Below are 21749 nucleotides of genomic sequence, written 5' to 3'. Positions count from 1 at the left end.
CGTATCATATGCTTCTAATAGGTTACCTCAACAAGTAAGGTCAAACTCTATTGCCACAGAACAATACCTTGCATTGCTTCAGTGAGACACTTAATGGATGGTGTGCAACATTAGCATATGATCACTTAACATGTTTATATGTACAATTCCTTTGTCGAATATTTTAAAGAGGTATTGTATGCTAAAGTCGCAGTGATTTCATCCCAGAGTTTTGTTCTCCTCTACTCTCTCAAAAGGTCGTCTCCGAACAAGGTGCCAAACATAGGTGGTCAGTTCCACACTGTTGATTTGTAGCGAGTACGATTACTTAAATCTAGTATTATAGAACAAATGAATTATGATTCCGAACAGTGATTTGTAAGTTGGGAATGTGTGTGTATGGGCTGTTCTAGGTTTAAAACAAGATTTTTATACAAAGTGGCAATGCTCATGGCAAAGAATTGCTGATGCTGCGTCCATATCCTTACTATCCACCCAACATATTTTTTATAACATGGATTAGTTCAAATCATAAACTAATTATGAAGCTGACTGGTGAGGTCATTGCCTCGAGTTATTTGAAAATGTGTAAAAAGACAAAGTACTTTTTTCATGCTGCTCATTAAAGCAGGAAGTATTGAGAGTAAGTACATCAATTATATTTAACTGGACTTAAAATGCCTTGGGCAATGCATTAATAGCAAGAAGATTTTCTTTTCATTTTCCAACTAAATTTACAAGTATTATTTGAAAGCTAACAGCATGCATGTATTGTCAGATTATGGAAATTAAATGGAAATTAAAATCTCAACTCACCTTTATAATAAGTTGCTTGGTCGATATTTGTAGTTGAGAGTTCTTACTAGTCACATACATTTTAAGCAGCAAATAAAATACTGACTTTTCTCCACTACTTTTCTCTGTATTTGTGATATCCTACATACAAATAAGAAGTACAAATCAGCATTGCACCAGTTTCTCAACATCTACTCATTAGAACCACGAAACTCTATATGAGTAGATCCAGCATTATGATCAGGTACAGAATAGACTTTTGCAGTTTCTAAATCTATTACATTTTCAAGGATTACTACCAGAATGTCATGAAAACTATTTCAAAGTTCACTTCTGTAGCAGCCATCTATTATGATCTTCATAAACCCCTCCCTCAAAAGAGAACTGGATTGTGACTTATCTAAAAAGAACTGCAGAAATAAGTTCCACAAAAGAAAGACTTGCATTTATATGCACAGCTAGAGTACTGTGTACAGTTCTGGTCACCACATTACAGGAAGGTTGTGATCACACTAGAGAGGGTACAGAGAAGATTTATGAGGCTGCTGCCAGGAATGGAGCATTTCAGCTATGAGGAAAGATTTGATAGACTGGGGTTGTTTACTTTGGAACAGAGAAGGTTGAGAGAGATTTAATTGAGCTGTATAAAATTATGAGGGGGCTAGATAGAGTGGATAGGAAGGAGACCTCTTTCCATTAGCAGAAAGGTCAATAACCAGGGGGCATAATTTAAAGTAACTGGCAGAATGATTAGAAGGAAGCTGAGGAGAACTTTTGCCCACTTAGAGGGTGGCGGGGGTCTGGAACTCACTGCCTGAAAGGGCGGTACAGGCAGAAAACCTGTTTGCATTTAAAAACACTTGGATATGCAGTTGAAGTGTCATAACCTGCAGGGCTACAGACCAAGAGCTGGAGAGTGGGATTAGGCTAGATTGCTCTTTTTCAGCTGGCATAGTCACGATACACCAAATGGCCTCTTTCTGTGCCATAAATGTTCTGTTTCTGTGTTCCAATGGCGATGAGCTGGAACATCAATGCAAATTAATGTAGAGTACGTTCAAGACTGATTTTGTGCTCAAGTCTCTGGAATGGGACTTGAACTCACAACCTTCTGACTCGGGTGATGGTGCTACTACTGAGCCAGGGTTGAGGCCATGTGCCAATTAACACTATATTAATTTGAATGAACAGACTTTGACAGGGAGTCGACTGAAAAAGGAGATACTACAGTGCTACATCTAAAATGCCGCCACAATTCAAAAAAGCACAAAGGTTTGCCCAATAATATGATTGTACCTGAACTCTGAACCATGCAAACTTGTTAGCAGGCAGCTCCAGGGCTAGCTGTAGGATGCAGTGCTGTAGAACAGGAGCAACTTCCTGCCTCACTCCCTTCTCACTCACGATACCTGGAACACAGGAATTGAATAACGTGTTATCAGAGTGAAACCCAACATCTTCTTCTCAGAATTTACAGCACTGAAACAGGCCATTCAGCCCCAAGGGTCTGTGCTGGTGTCTATGCTCCACACGAGTCTTCCATATAACCCTATCAGCATAGCTTACCATTTCTTTCGCCCTCATATGTCAATCTACCTTTCCCGTAAATGCATTTAAGCTGTCCCCCTCAACTACTCCTTGTGGTAGTAAGTTCCATATTCTAAACACTCCTCGATAAGGAGTGCTCTAAAGTAGTGCTCTAACAAACAAGCGGTTAGTAATTGTCACAAGCTGAAATTTTTTTCAGCTCAAGATTGCCTACTGGATGTGAACAAAAGAAATAATCTACAAACATATTTGACATCAACCTTCTTTTGGATGGTTTGTTGTGCTCATTTATTAAAGGATGTTGGTGCTGCGGAAAGGAACATTTTATCTATTCAGTGACATCCTTAAGTAACCCAGCCATCATTACGGCTTCCATCCCTAAATTAATTTTAATTGGTGCCAGGTTAGAAATAGATCAGTGTTTTGTAACAAGATCCAGCAGTAATTGAACGGAGACCCCCCAAACCAATTTTGGTTAGAAATATTAGATAGAAAAGGAATGCTCATTTATTAGTCTGGTCTGTAGTCCAACCCATGTCCTAGATGTGAAGGGGTACAGAAGTCTAATAAACTAAACAGTTCCCATCAGCATTTTTTGCCTTACTTTTTGTCTCAATTTGCAGCTTCTCTGCTTTAATCAATCTTCCAATTGCATAGCTCATTAGTGCATCACTATGCTGACTTTAGAAAATATTCGTTGAACTCACTGTCAATATCCAAATCAACAGCTATTATGTGTGGCTTAAAGGAATTAATGTTCTTCAAGTAAAAACTGAAAATCGTGGGGAGTGCCATTGATTTCCTGAGATGAGCAAGTCTCCACACTAAGAGAATATATTTGTAATAAGCCCTTAGAAGTAAATAAAATAACATTAGAAATAATGACAATTTACTGTATTTCATTGCATACAGGCTGCCTTACTCCTAAGAAAATTCACAATTATCAGTAACTTGTATATAAACCACACATTGAATGTAACCATTTTGCGCTTAAAACGTGCGACCTACCTTGCGTAAATCATCCACCGCCTTAAACCTTCACTCCCTCCACCACTGACACACTGTGGGCTGGATTTTATGGTCCTCTGGAAGGTGGGATTTCAGGCGAGGGGTGGGTCAGAGAATCCACATGGAGACATCCACCAAGGAACTCGACGCTGTAATGCTACTTCCTGTGTTATGTGAGTGTTTCTATTGTTCTTTACAAAAAGTGCTTTAAGAGCTGATATCTGAATTGTGGACTGAGTGAAGCATGCACAGACTGCAAGGCATCTGTTTCCAAGCAGCTCCACAGGGAAATGACAGTCATAATTCTTCCTATCACATATGAACGGATTGTGGGCTTTCATTTCACTTTGCATCGTGAAAGAAGTGCGGATTGGACCAGCAGCATGCAATGAGGTGGCCGAGACCTGTTTTTGCAAACCAGAGAAAAGACCTACTCTCTGTAAAAGGAAATCCTACATTTGAGGTGTGGCTGGGGTCTGGCTGGAGAGAGGAAAAGATCCCTGGAGAGAGAAAGGAGCCAGGAAGAGGAGTTGCTACTCTGTGGAGGAAAACTGCTTTGCAGAGAGAAAGCCCCTGCAATTTGAAAGGTAATAAATTCCTACTGCCTCCAGTCTCTGGAAAATCTCTGCCTCAAGAGTGATTCCTGTTGCCTTTTGGAGATCCTGAAATCTCAAGAAAACTTCTATTGCTAGACTGCTACTTCAAAACCCAAGTAGACTTGTTGCTACACCCTTTTGCTGAAAGATCTGTGTGACGCCTGCTGCAGATAAATTGCCTTGAACGCCTACCCGTCACAGACTGTTCAACAACGTCGCCTGGAGAGACGTCAAGTGGCATCCGACTATTCAACTCTATGACACCTCACCTGTCCCATTTTTAAAAATTATTTCTAAGAAACATTTATAAACCGAAAAAGGCCTTTTCCCCCAGTTAACCATTTTTTTTTTTGAATATACGTGTACGTGCGTGAGGGTTAGGAAGAATAAGAAGTTTTAAAAGAATCTTTTCACTTATAGAATTATCTTATTATTGTTTAAGACTTAGTTTCTTGATAAATTGTTAATTTTGCTGTTGTTTAAAGAAACCTGATTTAGTGTGCTCTATTCTGGGGGGCAAACAAAGAGTGTGTTTAATTTGGCTACTTTCCAGTAGGTGGGAAACTTTATGAATATACTATGATCTGTGGAATAGTGGGACTGTATTAACACTGCATTACTCTCACCTTGGTCATAACACCTGATTCTGTCAGAGGCGTTGAAGTGCCCTGGTGGCATTTCTGCCCCGACACGACAGCTGCATAATCGCGGTGCTGCGGCCACTGACATCACGGGCAGGACTGCCATTTTGTTCAACAGACGCCAATAAAATTCAGCCCCGTGGCTGCAGAATGTACCATCTACAAGATGATTCGCAGCAACCTGCCAAGGCATCTTCAACAACACCTCCCAAACTCACAACCACCCCCACCTGGAAAGATAAGGGCAGCAGGCATATGGCAACACCACCATCTCCACGTTCCCCTTTAAGTAAGTCACACACCAATCTGACTTGGAACTATACTACTGTTCCTTCACCGTCACTGGGCCAAGTCCTGGAACTCCTTACCCAACAGCATTGAGGAAGTACCTTCACCATACGGACTACAGTTTTCAATTGACAGCTCACCATACCTTCCTGGGAACAATTAGGAATGGGCAATAAATGCTGGCCTTACTGGTGATGCCCACATCCCATAAAAAAAAGGTACTACATTTTCACATAAAACAATCATCAGCACCTATCTTCATATAACCAGAAGAAAACGGTCCACAAATGATAAACATGCAGCCTACATTGCGTTAATGAGGGAAATTTTATCCTGGCGGCAGGATAATTTGTGCCGCTCTACTCTTTTTGCAAAAATTGATGCCTGATTGGCCAGCAGTTCCATTCGGTGGGACTTCCTGCCTCAATGAGGTGCAAGTCCCACCTCAGACCAATTAAGGACTTGGGGACCGTAAAATCCGGACTGGATCCCCAGGCCAGGTGGAAGTGGGATTGCCACCAACTTTTCGGTTGCTGGACGGCTCCCGTCTGACGAGGGTAAAATTCCGGCCAATGTATCTGATTTGCAACACCCAAATCCACTTTTCAAATGAGCAGTTGTTTGTAAGCAACACACCTCCAGCAACTAATATAGAATTACATACCTTTAAGCAATTTACTGAAATCAAATGCACACTGTGAAACCATATGAGGGACGACTTTCTGGTAAAGACACATAACCTGCAGCACAATCGCCTTCACAACAGTGGTCTCAGCATCATCTCCACCTAAAGGAGAAGACAAGAAACATGAATCTAGCTTCACTAGGATATAGCCCTTTAAATTAAATACACAGATTGAGTATTTAATAAATCCAAAAGTGTTTAAAATTATAATTAAAGGATCTATTAAAAAAAAGCTCAAGGATTTAAAATCATAAAAATAAAGCTCGAGATGTAAAAATTATGCTGCTCTCAACTAGCTGACTGCTGCTGTTGTGTTGAATGCTAGCGACAATCCTAATAGCTTAATGCATGAGAATGTTAGTGGAACAATTCAAAAGCAGAAATCATGATTTTGACGATAAAACCAATGAGGTGCGATAGTGTATAAAACTGAGTAATCCGCTATGCCATCACATGTACAAGTCGAACATCTAAGTACCAGAATATAATCCATTTAGCCATACTTGTAAAGTCGAGGAATGAGCACAATTCGCAGTTGGGTTTAGTTTAATTATTCATAGAAATAACTTAAAGAAATCTTATAATATGCAAATACCAAGGAAAATCCTTTCAATGCTATGTTAAGCTTGCTACCTTTTCTTTACATTTTCCCCCGCTTTCCACCTTTGCATAAGACATTGAACCATGCTTCGCTGATCGTTCACTATAACTTTTCAATGTCCAATGATGGTTTTTTGAATTGTTTGTAAAATGAGAGCAAGACTGACAAGGGCACATTAATTTCCCAGCCGAAATAGCTTGAAGCAGTGCAGGTGGGCCTTGTTCTTTGTCTCTGTATTGGTAGTGCACCCATAGTGAAAGTGATTCAGGCAGTGGGAGCTGTGAGGATGACAACATTCAATATACCAGCCCAGCTAGAAATGAACAATGTCGAGGAAGCATTTTACTGAGGGTTACACGAGTAACAGTCTTCAGACTTGCAGTCAATATTTTCCACCAGAAGTGTCAAGACTCCACTTTTGCTTTTAACATAATTACTGCACAATGGTCCAAATTTGCTGGAGCAGGGCAGCTCACGGAGTGTCCAGTTAGTTGGACTTTCTCCTGCACTCTTCAGCTGAAAACACTTTTGCCCACAAAGTTGTGGGAAGTACAGGTGGACAATGAGGCAGTGAGGGCATTAGATGAATGGTGGGACCAAGAGTATATCTCCTTAATCAAAGAGATTTAAGGACTGAGATAAACAGAGGGCAAACTTGGGTTGGTGAACTCATGACAATATCAAATCAGATTAAGAAAGAGAAATAAAGAGAAAGATTGGATTGAGAGAGATTGAGAGGAAAAGTAAGATTGTTTTTAATTTCAAAATGTGACATTTTTAAAATCTCCAACAATTCACTACCTGAAGGAATGAGACTCCATACGTTTAATTATTCACGTTCTTGGCAAGAGAATTTGATTCACTAACAATAACAATTGTCACATCGTTAAAACGATACTTACACCATCAATTGCTACACTTAACTTCATCTAATGAATTTAATGGTCAATTAATGTGACTGAAGCAAATTCATGAAAACCATGGGGAGGTTAAGGGCAAGACACCGTTTTTGCAAAAAGAGTAGAGCGGCACAAATTATCCTGCAACTGTGGGCGACTCGCAATTTTGGGAGACTTGCAATTTTGGGATATCTCTTTCTCGCTACAAGTCTCTGGCCTATTTGCACATTAATAACGATGTGCATCATTCACATGCCATTATTTGGTAAGCAAATTCTGGCCTACTGACTTTTTTCGATTTAAATCACACAAGTAACTTGCCCTCCCTTTCCACCCAGAGAAGAAAATCGTACCATGATGCTCTGTAATATCTGAATTCTCAATTGCTTCCTCTGCCGCACTGGTGCTTTTTGTGTCTTTCTCATCTCCCTGTTCTCCTTTTCCATCTTCTTCTTTTCCTTCATTCCTTAAAAGAGATTGCCATGTAGCTACAATGCTATTCATGTCTGGCAAATGCTATGTTAAAAAAGAGAGACCACACTCATGTCACAGAATAGTATAAGCATTCCAGAAACAGCTATTGTATTTCTATACACAAGTCTGCAGGCATAAAGATTATAAAAATATATTTTGCCAATCTAAATTTTATAGCGATCTGATATTTTGCAAATTAAATAACTCATTTTACTGATAGCAATAACTACTGAATATGTCCTAATATTGACAACTTTTATCTTAAATAAAAGGTTAGTGTTACGCTCATGTGAAGTACAGCAATTGAAAATGCAAGAACCCAAACGGAAAAGTTCTAAAAATCAACTTTTCCTTTTAAAATTAGATAATGTGCTGAACAAAATGGCTGCCGAAGATCAAAAGACCTGACCCTGTATATTCAAACTGTTCTACTGTCTGGTAAGAACAAAAGGATATATTCTAAGCTAGGAGATATCAATTACACCAATCCTGAACCCATCAAGAAACACTTTTGAATTGAGTAGGCTCTTCTGAAACAAAGAAGGTGTGAAGTAGCCACATCCAGGGCCATTGTGGGTCACCACAGGGAGGGAGATCTATGTCTCCCAACACAGAAAAAATGTGAGACCATTTTAACCTTAAAAGTAACTCTTTGGAAAGAGAACCAGGACAAACATCACAAAAGCCTGTCCAGCTGAGAGCTGGGAGAAATCCAGCAAAAGCCAAAGGAGGTGCCCTGCTGTGAATTCTACACTTCAACTTTTGCAGCAGAGAACTGGAAGCAATTCCCCCATCTCTAGAGTGGAGACTCAGCTACCAGGAAATCCACAAAACCCAGGCCTGTAACTTCAAAAGAGAAAAAGTGACCTCTGTGAAGATTCAACAAGTTTACCATGAACCCCGAAAACCTATCTCGCTTCAAACCACTTACCCCTTTTCCTTTCTATCTCTTGTGTGCGTGCACACGCACGAGCGAATGTGTGTCTGGGTGCGGTTGTAACCATTTCAGGAATGAACATTGCTCAAGAAATAATTAACCCTTTTAACCCTACAAGAAAACCTGTTGCTGTCTGTTAATTTGACAAATAAAACACAAAGGAGTTAAAACCCTAACAACAAAAATACTTGTTGCGGTCATTTGGGAGTTGATCAGTGGGAACCACTTACACCCCCTACAACTTCGCCGCAACATTAGAATGATTTGACTAGCATTTCTAGAGGTAAACTGTAATATTGGAAGCTGGTGTGAATGTAAAATTTTGGTAACAATTACAAAAGTGAATGTTAGGTTAATTTAGCCACAGCCCATTTGCACTTTAAGTGCTCACATTCTACTGCTCAGTAATTTTCATTCCCCTCGCCAAACATAATGCAACTTATTTACACCCTCCTGTAGTCAAGACAAGGATTAGCCAAACTGGTGGGTGCCAATACCAGTCCTTTACTGACTCTCCAGAAGGCAGCCTCATTAGCTTCTTTTGTATTTTCAATCGCTGCAATTCACGTGAGCGTAACACTAACCTTTTATTTAAGATAAAAGTTGTCAAAAGGTCTCTGTCCATCACCAGATAACTGAATGAAACTTGCATCTAAAGACATCTAAATGGGAATTTTCAGTTGACGGAGATTGAAATTGAGATCTACTAGTTAACTCAATTTTCCATCATTGCATTTACTAGGGTGTGTGACAGCTTTTCCTTTAATGCTGTTTCATTCACGTTTTTGTCACCTCTGGACTTGATTTCTCTGATGTCCTCCTTGGTGGCCTACCATCCCCCATCCTCCATAAATCTCAGCTTGTTCATATAAAAACAAAATACTGCAGATGCTGGAAATCTGAAATAAAAACAAGAAATGCTGGAAATACTCAGCAGGTCTGGCAGCATCTGTGGAGAGAGAAGCAGAGTTAAAGTTTCAGGTCAGTGACCCTTCTTCAGAACTGGCAAATATTAGAAATGTGAAAGGTTATAAGCAAGTAAAGCGGGGGTGGGCAAGAGATAACAAAGCAGAAGGTGCAGATAGGACAAGGTCACAGAATAGCTGACCAGAAGGTCATGGAGCAAAGGCAAACAATGGTGTGTTGAAAGACAAAGCATTAGTACAGATAGGGTGTTAACGGACTGAAAATTGAACAGCCGCAAGTACAAACATGAAGGTCATCTCTCTGATGGGATTTTCATTTGTCTCTTTTACCTTGTTCACCTTCATTACTTTCTATTTCCCTCCTGGTGTTTGATAAAGTGTCTACCAAAACTCGTTTGCACAGCCATATCTCCTTCCTCAGTGATTGTCTCTGGCTCCGACTTATTCCACGTGGATTCCGACTGCAGTTTCACCAATCACGTTTTGAATCCACCCAGAATTACAGGTATCTCCGAGAAATACAACATTCCTCAGACTGCTATTCTCGCCGCATCCTGAAATCCACACTCAGTGCTATGCGCCGCCACACGCACGCACTGAACCTCTCTCTCCAGCAGCACCACCTCACCTTATCTCAAAGCTGTTTTACTCCGAAGTTTCATTTCATCCTTCGTCTCATCCGACGCATTAACAAAAAACTTTTTCTCTTCCTTTCAGGTGTCAAGGAACGCAAGCTCCAGCAGCTGATGGGGACTATTGCCCCTCCAGATCCTTCTTCCCCTTCACTTCCCTCTGACCCAACCCCTTCTGATCTGACCCCTTGCCGTGTATTCACTATACCCTCTGACCTCCCCCTTTCTGACGCTGAATGTTCTGTACTCAGCGAAGGTCTAAGTTTTATCCCCTTACGCCCCCACCTCAATGAATTTCACGCACGGCATGACGATGAGCTCTTCTTCAGTCACCTCCACCTCCGGGCTCACTTCTTTGACCAGGAGTCCCTGCCTCCGATCAGTAGACCCATTCATCCGCCTCCAGCATTCTCCCTCTACCTGGACCCCTCCCCCGGCCTCTTACCCGCACTTGATCTTTTCATTGAAAACTGTCGGCGAGACATCGGTCATCTCAATTTCTCTGCCCCCCTCACTCACTCTAACCTGCCCCCTCTGAACTTGAGGGGCTCTGTTCTCCTAGGTCTAACCCCGACATGGTCATCAAACCTGCAGACAAGGGCGTTGCTGTTGCTGTATGGCGTACCGACCTCTACCTTGCAGAGGCTCAACGCCAACTCTCAGACATTTCTTCCTACCTCCCTCTGGACCATGACCCCACCATCGAACATCAAGCTACTGTCCACAGAACTGTCACTGACCTCATCTCTTCTGGAGATCTTCCCTCTACAGCTTCCAACCTCATAGTCCTGCAATCCCGGACAGCTCACTTCTACCTCCTTCCCAAAATCCACAAACAGGACTGTCCCGGCAGACCCATTGCGTCAGCCTGCTCCTGCCCCACTGAACACATTTCTTCCTATCTTGACTCTATCTTTTCTCCGCTGGTCCAGTCTCTTCCCACCTACATCCGTGACTCTTCTAACACCCTACATCATTTTGACAATTTCCAGTTTCCTACCCCCAACCGCCTCCTCTTCACTATGGACGTCCAATCTCTCTACACCTCCATCCCCCACCAGGACAGTTTGAGGGCTCTCCACTTCTTTCTTGAACAGAGGCCCAACCAGTCCCCATCCACCACCACCCTCCTCCGCCTGGTTGAACTTGTTCTCACATTGAACAACTTCTCCTTCAACTCCACTCACTTCCTTCGAGTAAAAGGTGTTGTTATGGGTACCCGCATGGGTCCTAGTTATGCCTGTCTTTTTGTGGGAAATGTCGAACTTTCCTTGTTCCAGTCCTACTCAGGCCCCCTCCTCCAACTCTTTTTCCAGTACATTGAAGGCTGTATCGGTGCCGATTCCTGTTTCCACCCCGAACTGGAAAACTTTATCAACTTTGCTTCTAATTTACACCCTTCTCTCACCTTTACATGGTCCATCTCCGACACTTCCCTTCCCTTCATCGACTTCTCTGTCTCCATCTCTGGGAATAGGCTGTCTACTAATATCCATTTTATGCCCACCGACTCCCACAGCTACCTCGACTACACTTCTTCACACCCTGCCTCCTGTAAGGACTCCATTCCATTCTCCCAGTTTCCCCGTCGCCGACGCATCTGCTCTGATAATGCTACCTTCCATGACGGCGCTTCTGATATGTCTTCCTTTTCCCTCAACCAAGGATTCCCCCTACTGTGCTTGACAGGGCCCTCAACCGTGTCCGGCCCATTTCCCGCACCTCTACCCTCATGCCTTCCCCTCCCTCCCAGAACCACAACAGGGTTCCACTTGTCCTCACTTTCCACCCCATCAGCCTCCATATCCAAAGGATCATCCTCTGCCATTTCCACCACCTCCAGTGTCATGCCACTACCAAACGCATATTCCCCTCCCTTCCCGTCAGCATTCCGAAGGGATCGTTCCCTCCCTGAAACCCTGGTCCACTCCTCCATTACCCTACCACCTCGTCCCCTTCCTACGGCACCTTCCCCTGCAATCACAGGAGGTGTAATACCTGCCTATTTACCTCCTCTCTCCTCACTAGCCCAGGTCCCAAACACTCCTTTCAGGTGAAGCAGCAATTTACTTGTAGTTCTTTCAATGTAGTATACTGTATTCGCTGCTCACAATGTGGTCTCCCCTACATTGGGGAGACCAACACAGACTGAGTGATCGCTTTGTGGAACACCTTTGCTCAGTCCGAAAACATGATCCCGAGCTTCCGGTTGCTTGCCTTTTCAACACTACCCCACCCCCCGCTCTCATGCTCACATCTCGGTCCTGGGATTGCTGCAGTGTTCCAGTGAACATCAACGCAAGCTCGAGGAACAGCATCTCATTTACCAATTAGGTACACTACAGCCTGCCGGACTGATCATTGAGTTCAATAATTTCAGAGCATGACGGGCCCCACCATTTTACTTTTATTTTTAGTTATTTTTTTCTTTTAAAATTTTTTTTTTTGTGTTTATTTTATTTCATTTTAGTTTGTTCAGTTTGCTTACCCACTTTTTTTTCATGTTTGTACTTGCGGCTGTTCAATTTTCAGTCCGTTAACACCCTATCTGTACTGATGCTTTGTCTTTCAACACACCATTAACTTATTCTGTGACCTTGTCCTATCTACACCTCCTTTGTTATCTCTTGCCCCACCCCCGCTTTACTTGCTTATAACCTTTCACATTTCTAATATTTGCCAGTTCTGAAGAAGGGTCACTGACCTGAAACGTTAACTCTGCTTCTCTCTCCACAGATGCTGCCAGACCTGTTGAATATTTCCAGCATTTCTTGTTTTATTTCAGCTTGTTCAAACCTCTGCTGCTTATGCCCTATCCTGTACTAAATCTCACTTGCTCATTATTCCAAACTTTTATTGCCTCCATAAACCCACATTGCATTGCATTTAAATCTACATCTTCAAATCACTCCCTGGCTCCCTATGCCTATAACTTCTTCCAGCCACATTTCTCCTTTCAAATCCTTCAGTGGAGTTTCTCCTCCTCCATCCCGCCAAAGGTGGTAGAGGCTTCAGCCACCTCAGCCCCATCCTCTGGAATGCTCTACCTCACCACCTTCTTGAAACTCATCATTTTTGATCTAGGGTTTGATTGCCCCACCTAACTCTAGCACCACAGTTCAATACCTGCTTCTTTCTTCCTTTTGTTTTATTTTTTCCATTCACCTCTGTAAAGTACATTGGAGCGTTTTCTACAACAAGTGCAACATAAGTGTAGCCAAAATCCAATCAACCAAAGGCAGTTCGACCTGTGCATGTTTCCTGGTGTGCCTGCAGTGCTAGGTACCTTGCTGAGTGTCTCTCTGTACTGCTGTACAAAGTCCTCCATTGTAGCAGGAGTGTAAATCTCAGAGTTTTGCCACACTTCTTCATTCAGACAATGCACAATGTTCTTCAGAACCCTCTTCAAAACATATGCAAGCAGGGAGAAGGTAGTATGTTGGACTACTTTATTTGTAAACTGAAAACGAAGAAAGCCAATTTATTAAATTTGCTTGAGTTTGCATGACGTTCAGATGCCAATAAGAAAATAGTTTCCACTTTGGTAGCATTTATAAAAAGCAATATTGGAAATAAAAACAGAAAATGTCAGAGACACACAGTGAGCCCATCAGAATCAGAAAGAGAAGACAGGTTAATATTTTGCACAAGACTCTTAATTAGAAATATTCCTGATAGAAATAACTATTTCGTGTCTCACTGTTTAGCAAAAAACTGGAGGCTTAAAATAAAGTACCTTCAGAATTATATAAATCTTACTTTATTTTCTAGATAGGAACTTTAGTGGTATGGAGGTCAGTAGCCCTAATTGTCAATGAGTGGATATTCAGCCCTGTTAATGTTCTCAATAAGGCCAAAAAATATAAGATAATGGGAAGAATTTTCCTTACCTTTGCCACAGAAAATGCCTTTTCTTCAGGTGCAAAGGTCAGGAAAAAGACCCAACGACCTATTATGGACTCTGCCTTATTTATAGTGCTTTAAAAGTTCCAAGGTTTTGCTCTTGAAGAGAACAGGGCGTTGTTCAGGGCCAGCCATAGGTAACAATGTGATAGGGAACAGATATTTCCAGACACAGGATAATCCAAAGAAGCTGGGCTCAACAAACAATTCATTATGCCACCACTCTCATTTGGCACTTGTACATGATGATACAGTTGAGATAGGGAACTTACTATGCAGGACATTATGGATCCTCTTTGTCTTGCCCCTTTCCCTTGTCTTATTAAAAGTACAGTCTGAAAAGTAGTGCAAGTTACTAAATATTCTAACACTGAGTAACAAATTCTACAGCAGCCATAGAGAACTTTAATCAAGCTTACACAAGTATTTGAAATGCTGATACAAGCATCTGATTACAACCTACTCCTCACATATCTGCAGTGCATATCCAGTCCCCGGGATGCAAATCTGGTTATAACCTGGTCAGGTTTTCCAGTTTGGCCTGATATATTGTACCTTCCTATGGTTTTATGAGAGAATGAACGATTGATGAGCCATTTCTTTTTGAGATTGGCCAGATGCACTCCAGTCCTGTGCTTTATTGTGATCCTATTTTACATCTACCTGGCTCTCACTATGTAATAAAGGAATCTAATTAGCTCAGGTCAGCAGTAAAACCGGTTGTAGAGTTTGTATTAATTTGCCATTTTTCTAACAATTTTTTTTAATGTTCTAAAGAATTTTTATTTTAACAAATAAACATTAAAAAGTTTTTTTCCTTACATTGATTCCCTGAGTAAACATGGCTTTGGTAGCCACTGGAGGTACTGTTGTGACCATCACCATAGAGAGGAGGCGGGAGATTGGGATGAACTCCTTTGTCCTGAAGGCCTTAGATATCTCTGGCTGGGCTTCGTAAATCTAGAATAGAAGTTGAATGTACAAAAGAAAATGTGAAGAGTACCTATGATCCAATCTTCACTTGGACGAACAGTTTATTATTAGGGTGTATTTAATAAAAGTTTAAATAGTTACTCTATGCACTGCCTAATTGATTCTCATGATTACCAGTTTAGTTTTAAACAAATAGTACCATTTATATATTAAACGTAAAAGGGACTTGCTATTAAATAGCACAAGTTGCTTATCAACAAAATATTTCCCTCAGTTGCTGCTAAAACTGATTGTGAAGAAAATTGAAGCTCAATTTCAGGGTGTTGTGAATATGTTAGTTTGGAGTTTACAGACTAAAAGGTCTGCAGTTTTAACCAATGTTTCCTCTAAGCTGCCCAGCAACACAAAGTTTCCAAGCACAAGTTGGTCCCTTTAAGTTACTCTGCATGTGTAGCTCACAAAAAATTTTTTAAATGGCCCGCGCACTTAATCGCATTACAAAAAAAAATTAGAAGATACATTGGTTTTAACTCTGAAGAGTTTTAAGGCAGAGAGTATCTGCTCTGCACAGAGTTCCCTTCATCCCAGATTCCCAGTGGTCCAGTTTGGTCCCAGACTGAGGCTATATCTATGCACTGATGGACTATATTTGACTTTGATGGGCCATGATAGAAAACACTCCACATATACAAACATACCACAAAATTGTGCTTGCGAGCAACATCTTGCTCACCAGTGGGCAAGGGGGTACCTACTCTGAAAGCATTTTCTAAATGTTGTTTTTTCCCCCTCCCCATTGTATCTTTGTCAAAGACTAAGTACTCTAAGTACCGGCCCCAATTTTGCTATCAGTGGTAAGGGCCGGGTGCTCGCCGCTGACCTCGAAGAAAACAGTCCACAAATATCTATCAATCTCCATAGCATGGTTTTCCCCCTTCCCAATGTCAGGTTAAATCTGGTGCAAGTCAAGGAGATGTCTTGGTGTGCAGCAGCAGTGATGTCAGCAAGCAGTCAATCAAATTGAAGCAGTCGCAGAACAAATCAAGAAGTTAAAAGCACTTAATAGCCTTCACTTATAATTTATTTTGCTATCTGAAAATTTAAATGATTATGATTGCATTAACATAGAAGCTAAAATAAAGGTAAACAAACATCAAAAAAAAAGAAAAAAATTGAAAATATGTGGAATTTATTACGGAGAAGTTTGACATTTCACAAAGATAAAATTCGATTTTCAGGGTCACTGAGGGTGTTTAGCGGTAATTATGAAGTTACTATGCTGTTAAAAACCCAGTTACATCTCATTCAACAAGGTGCAACTTTTTCAAGGGTTTTTACATGAGACTATCTGTGGAATTAAGAGTGCAAGTTGTCAATTCATAGATTTCCCATTGATCACAGTCTGGTTGTGCCTCCAAAGCTCACCCTCTGGAAAAGCATAGAATCACTAACAGCAACTTCTGGATTTCCACATGAATCTGTGCACATGCTGACTCTAGGAACTGCTATCAGTTTCAGGGATGTAATGATGGCAGTTTCATTGTTATTACCACAGCAAAATCCAGGCCATTCATCACTCCATAAAGTGCTCTTCCACGGGCATAGCATTTTATCTTACTAGGATCAAACCAAAACATTCCTCCTTTCTTTACAGATGCTGCCTGACCTGCTAAGTACCCAGTATTTTCTGATTTTTCATTCAGTTATGTTGTTACTGTATTAAACCCATAGTCCCAGGCTCACTGATTCTATTATAATGAATTAATATAAATTTAAAGCATTGATTAATTGACAAAACACTAGTTTTAAATGTGCTCTCTTCGCATTGATATTTTCTACATCAATTAAACTGGAATTTGCACTTAAATTTTCACTTATTCTTCACCACATGGTTACAGAACTAACATTCCGCTTGTGTTCCAGAATTCATTTAAAGGTGACTCAGAGATTAGTCATTTTGTCAACCAATACATTGTAACCAGACCTAAGTCTGAAAGCTTTGTGCAAGTTAGTTGTTCCCTACCTTTCGGAGTAGTTTGATATTGTCCAGCCAGACTGTCTTAAGTCTAGGGACAAAGGAATACTGTGTTTCCTTGAAGAATCTGCTTAATAAATCAGGACACACTTTGAGGATGTTCACCATCAGGTCAGCCACCAGCGCATCTTCTGTAGCTGTTTTTAAGCCCAGCAGGAATCTCAGTAGTACCAGATTTCCTCCCCTGCATATGCAAACAGTCCACAATTTTTAAAAAAATGAATCTTTTAAGATCTGCATATGATGCACTAATGAACCACAATAAGTTCAAGGACGATATATAAATTGGAACAAAACACGAGCAGTTAATGTTAATGGCCATCTGCTTCATAACATATACCCCCTAAAATCTGAGAAGCCAAGTAAAGATCAACAAAGAGGTGTAGCAACTCATGGATAAGCATTTGGTGAAAACCAAGGAGATGCCATGCGGAAGTACCCCGCACTAGTAGCTTACGCTCCCTGAACCCAAGTGGCACCACAGAAAGCTGCTATTGAATGGAATGCTATTGTGATTTGTTAATGGAATACGGAATACTCCTGGTAGGAAGCTTACTCTTATTGGCCATGCACCTCACAGATTATAAATGGTAGTTTCTGGAGGTTTAAAGCAAAGTCTCTCAAACAGCAGCCGCAAAGAGCAGTTGATGCAAGTCCCATGGGAGTGAGGTCACGAGGCACAACCAAGCTGATTTGCAGTGCGTGATACCAAAAAGCAGGATCCTAGCCCAGTTTGTTCTACCGTATGAAATGCTACCAGGTCTTCCAGTATGGCAATTTGTCGTAACTCCTTGTGAAGGAGGTGACAGCCCAAACTGACTACTATTTATAACAAAAAAGCTATAGAGTGCCTAATTGAAAGAGGAGGTGCTGTTCCTCGAGCTTGCATTGATGTTCACTGGAGCACTGTCTTTGGCCTTCTACAGTGTTCCAGTGAACATCAATGCAAGCTCGAGGAACAGCACCTCATCTTTCAATTAGGCACTCTATAGCCTCGTGGGCTCAAAATTGAGTTGAACAATTTCAAAGCATGACTGGCCTTCTTTTTATATTTTTCTATTATTTTATTACCATGTGCCTGTTTCTCATGTGGTACTTTTGGACAGAGCTGCTTATTAATCTGCCATGAACACTCTCTCTGGATTAATGCCTTGTCGTTCACCAATACCAGTAACATTCTCTTTGCCTTTTTTCCCTAACATCTTTGTTATTTAATTTCTCCTGCCCTCTGCCCTATCACACACCTTCCCTTTTGTTCTCTTCTCCACCAACCACCTCCCCTCACTGCCCCCTTCACTTGCTTAAAATCTAATTCCTTTCTAACCTTTGCCAGTTCTGATGAAAGGTCACAGACCTGACACGTTAACTCTTCTCTCTTACCAAACATGCTGCCTGACCTGAATATTTCCAGCACTTTCTGTTACTATTTCTAACAATGGTACAGATCTACTTTGATCCCTGGAAAAACATGAACTGGCCAATAGTTTTCAATTTCTGTCTTCTGCCAGTAAGTTTCTTGAACAGGTACGGTATTCAAAGAATCAATGCTGAATCCACAACAGGAGTACTATCTAACAACTATGTTAGTTTGCTTTAGATTCTTTATATTGTTATGCATTGTCCACCCGAGGGACAGGATGTGATAGCGACACAAAATTACATAGAAAATACAGCACAGAAACAAGCCATTCGGCCCAACCACCCCATGCCAGCATTTGTGCTCCAGTCGAGGCCTCCTCACATCCTTCCTCATCTAACTATCAACAGAAATCTCTATTCCATTCTCCCTCATATGCTCATCTAGCTATCCCTGAAATGTATCTATACTCTTCACCTCAACCACTCCCTATGACAGGGAGTTCCATATTCTTACCACTCTCCGGGTAAAGGGATTTCTTCTGAATTCCCCATTTGATTTCTTGGAGACTATCTTATATTGATGGCCTCTACCTTTTGTTCTTCCCCACAAGTGGAAGCACTCCCGCTGTGTCTATTCTACCAAAACCTTTCATAACTTTAAAGACCTGTATAATGCCACCCCTCTGCCTTCCCTTTTGAAAAGAAACCCGGCCCGTTCATCCTCTCTTGATAACCTCACATTTCTGGTATCATCCTTGTAAATCTTTTTTGCATCCTCTCCAGTGCCTCCATATCTTTTTTATAATATGGTAACTAGAACTGTACACAGTTATCCAAGTGTGGTCTAACCAAGGTTTGATACAAGTTCTGTATAACGTGTGTACTTTTCAATTCTATCAATCGAGAAATCAACCCAGTGCTTGGTTTGCTTTTTTATAGCCTTATTAACCTGCATCACTACTTTTAGTGATTTGTACTCTCTTTCTTCTTTGTTCCTGTAACCCATTTAGATTTTTATTTTCCAAGTAATATGTGACCTCCTTATTTTTCTAAATCAAAATGTAATATCTCACACTTATCTGGGTTGAAATTCATTCACCAATTAAATGCCCATTCTGCAAGTTTCTGAATGTCTTCTTGTAATTTGCTCCAGTCCTCCTCAGTATTGACTATACCAGACAATTTGGAGTTGTCCACAAATTTATAAATTGTACTTTTAATTCCAAAGTCTAAATCAATAATATAAATTGTGAACATCCTGGACCCCACTTTCCACCTTCTGCCACTCTGAACAGTTAACCTTTACCTCTACTCTCTGTTTTCTGTCGTGTAGCCATCTAGCTATCCATTCTGTTACTTGTAGCCTGACTCTGCTCTTACCTTTATCAACGGCCTTTGGGAAATCTAGATAAATTATATACGAACATAAGAACTAGGAGCAGGAGTAGGCCGTCCGGCCCCTCGAGCCTGCTCCGCCATTCGATAAGATCATGGCTGATCTTTTCGTGGACTCAGATCCACTTACCCGCTCTCTCACCGTATCCCTTAATTCCTTTATTGTTCAAAAAGATGTCTACTTTAGCTTTAAAAACGTTTACTGAAGTAGCGTCAACTACTTCACTGGGCAAGGAATTCCATAGATCAACAACCCTCTGGGTGAAGAAGTTCCTTCTCAATTCAGTCCTAAATCTGCTCCCTCTAATCTTGAGGCTATGCCCTCTTGTCCTAGCTTCACCTGCCAGTGGAAACATCCTCTCTACTTGTATCTTATCTATTCCCTTCATAATTTTATATGTTTCTATAAGATCCCCCCCTCATTCTTCTGAATTCCAATGAATATAATCCCAATCTACTCAGTCTCTCCTCATAAGCCAACCCCCTCAACTCCGGAATCAACCGAGTGAACCTCCTCTGCACCCCCTCCAGTGCCAGTACATTCTTTCTCAAGTAAGGAGACCAAAACTGCACACAGTACTCCAGGTGCGGCCTCACCAGTACCTTATACAGCTGCAACATAACCTCTCTGCTTTTAAACTCAATCCCTTTAGCAATGAAGGACAAAATTCCATTTGCCTTCCTAATTACTTGCTGCACCTGCAGACCAATCTTCTGCGATTCATGCACAAGGACACCCAGGTCCCTCTGCATAGCAGCATGCTGCAACTTTTTACCATTCAAGTAATAATCCTTTTTACCGTTACTCCTACCGAAATGAATGACTTCACATTTATTAACATTGAATTCCATCTGCCAGACCTTTGCCCACTCACTCAATGTATCTATGTTCCTCTGCAAAGTTTCACAGTCATCTGCACACTTTGCTCTGCCACTCATCTTAGTGTCATCTGCAAACTTTGACACCCTACACGTGGTCCCCAACTCCAAATCATCTATATAAATTGTAAATAATTGCGGTCCCAACACCGATCCCTGAGGCACACCACTAGTGTGCCAGCCAGAATTGCACTCATTTATCCCCACTCTCTGCTTCCTGTTAGTCAACCAATCCTCTATCCATGCTAATACTTTACCCCTAACGCCATGCATCCTTATATTATGCAGCAGCCTCTTGTGTGGCACCTTGTTGAAGGCCTTTTGGAAATCTGCTGAATTGCACTCGTTTACTCTCTCCGTTACCTCCAAAGACTTCAATAAGGTCAGTCAAGTAAGACTTTTCCTTTTAAAATCAATGCTGACTGTTCATTATTTTATTCTTAGTTCTAAATGTTTTTCTATTTTCTCCTTTAGCAGGGATTCCGTTCCTTGAGATAACATAAAATGGAATCCAAAGGTTTTCTATAAGCTTATTTACAGTAAAGGGTTTGTTGGAGGTACTATGGGACCAATTAAGCTCCAAAATGAAGATGTTTGGTGGAGGCAGAAGGCATGACTGAGGTACGAAATGAGTACTTTGCATCAGTATTTATCAAGACTTAGCCAAAGCTTTGGTAAACTAGCAGGTTGCCAGGATACTGGATGAGGTAAAAATAAAGAGGAGGTACAAGGACAGCTGGCAGTAATTAAAGTAGATAAGTCAGCCAGTCTGGATGGGACGCTTGCTACGTTGCTGAGGGAAGTAAGGGTAGAAATTGTGGAAGCACCGGTCAGAATTTTCCAATTCTCCTTAAATACAAGATAGTGCCAAAGGACTGGAGAATTGCAAATGTCACACCTTTTTCAAAAAAAGGAGAGAAGGATAAACCTGGCAATTACAGGCCAGTCAGTTTAGCTTCAGTGGTGGGGAAGCTTTTAGAAACAATAATCTGGACAAGTATGGAGAAATAAAGAAGAGCCAGCATGGATTTGTTCAGGACAAATTGTGTTTGGCTAACTTGATTGAGTTTTTTGATGAGGTAACAGAGAGCGTGGATGAGGACATTGCAGTTAATGTTGTGTATATGGACTTTCAAAAGGCATTTGATACCATATTAGGCTTATTAGCAAAATTGATAGCATGCAGTAGCAGCATGGATACAAAATCGGCTAAGGGATTGAAAACAGAGAGTTGTA

The 21749-nt window shown here is 41.2% G+C and overlaps 1 protein-coding gene across 7 annotated transcripts in view; it reads right to left on the bottom strand.

The window, feature by feature from the left end:
* Window positions 1-21749, bottom strand: part of urb1 (URB1 ribosome biogenesis homolog) — a 158967-nt gene that overhangs the window by 92922 nt on the left and 44296 nt on the right. For all 7 annotated transcript variants that reach the window (XR_010975862.1, XM_068041058.1, XM_068041061.1 and 4 more), the window contains 7 exons: window positions 16869-17064; window positions 14735-14872; window positions 13296-13469; window positions 7394-7556; window positions 5520-5642; window positions 2071-2183; window positions 796-915 (listed from right to left, as the gene is read on the bottom strand). Coding sequence is in view for 6 of the 7 variants with exons in the window: in XM_068041058.1 (XP_067897159.1) it covers window positions 796-915; window positions 2071-2183; window positions 5520-5642; window positions 7394-7556; window positions 13296-13469; window positions 14735-14872; window positions 16869-17064 (1027 nt within the window). In the remaining variant the exon portion in view is untranslated. The remainder of the gene's footprint in view (window positions 1-795; window positions 916-2070; window positions 2184-5519; window positions 5643-7393; window positions 7557-13295; window positions 13470-14734; window positions 14873-16868; window positions 17065-21749) is intronic.

The sequence above is a fragment of the Heterodontus francisci genome, chromosome 10 (genome assembly GCF_036365525.1).
Source record: "Heterodontus francisci isolate sHetFra1 chromosome 10, sHetFra1.hap1, whole genome shotgun sequence".
Taxonomy (NCBI): Eukaryota; Metazoa; Chordata; class Chondrichthyes; order Heterodontiformes; family Heterodontidae; genus Heterodontus; species Heterodontus francisci.
The sequence above is the reverse complement of the archived record's forward strand: the minus strand, read 5'-3'. Positions and strand labels throughout refer to the sequence as shown.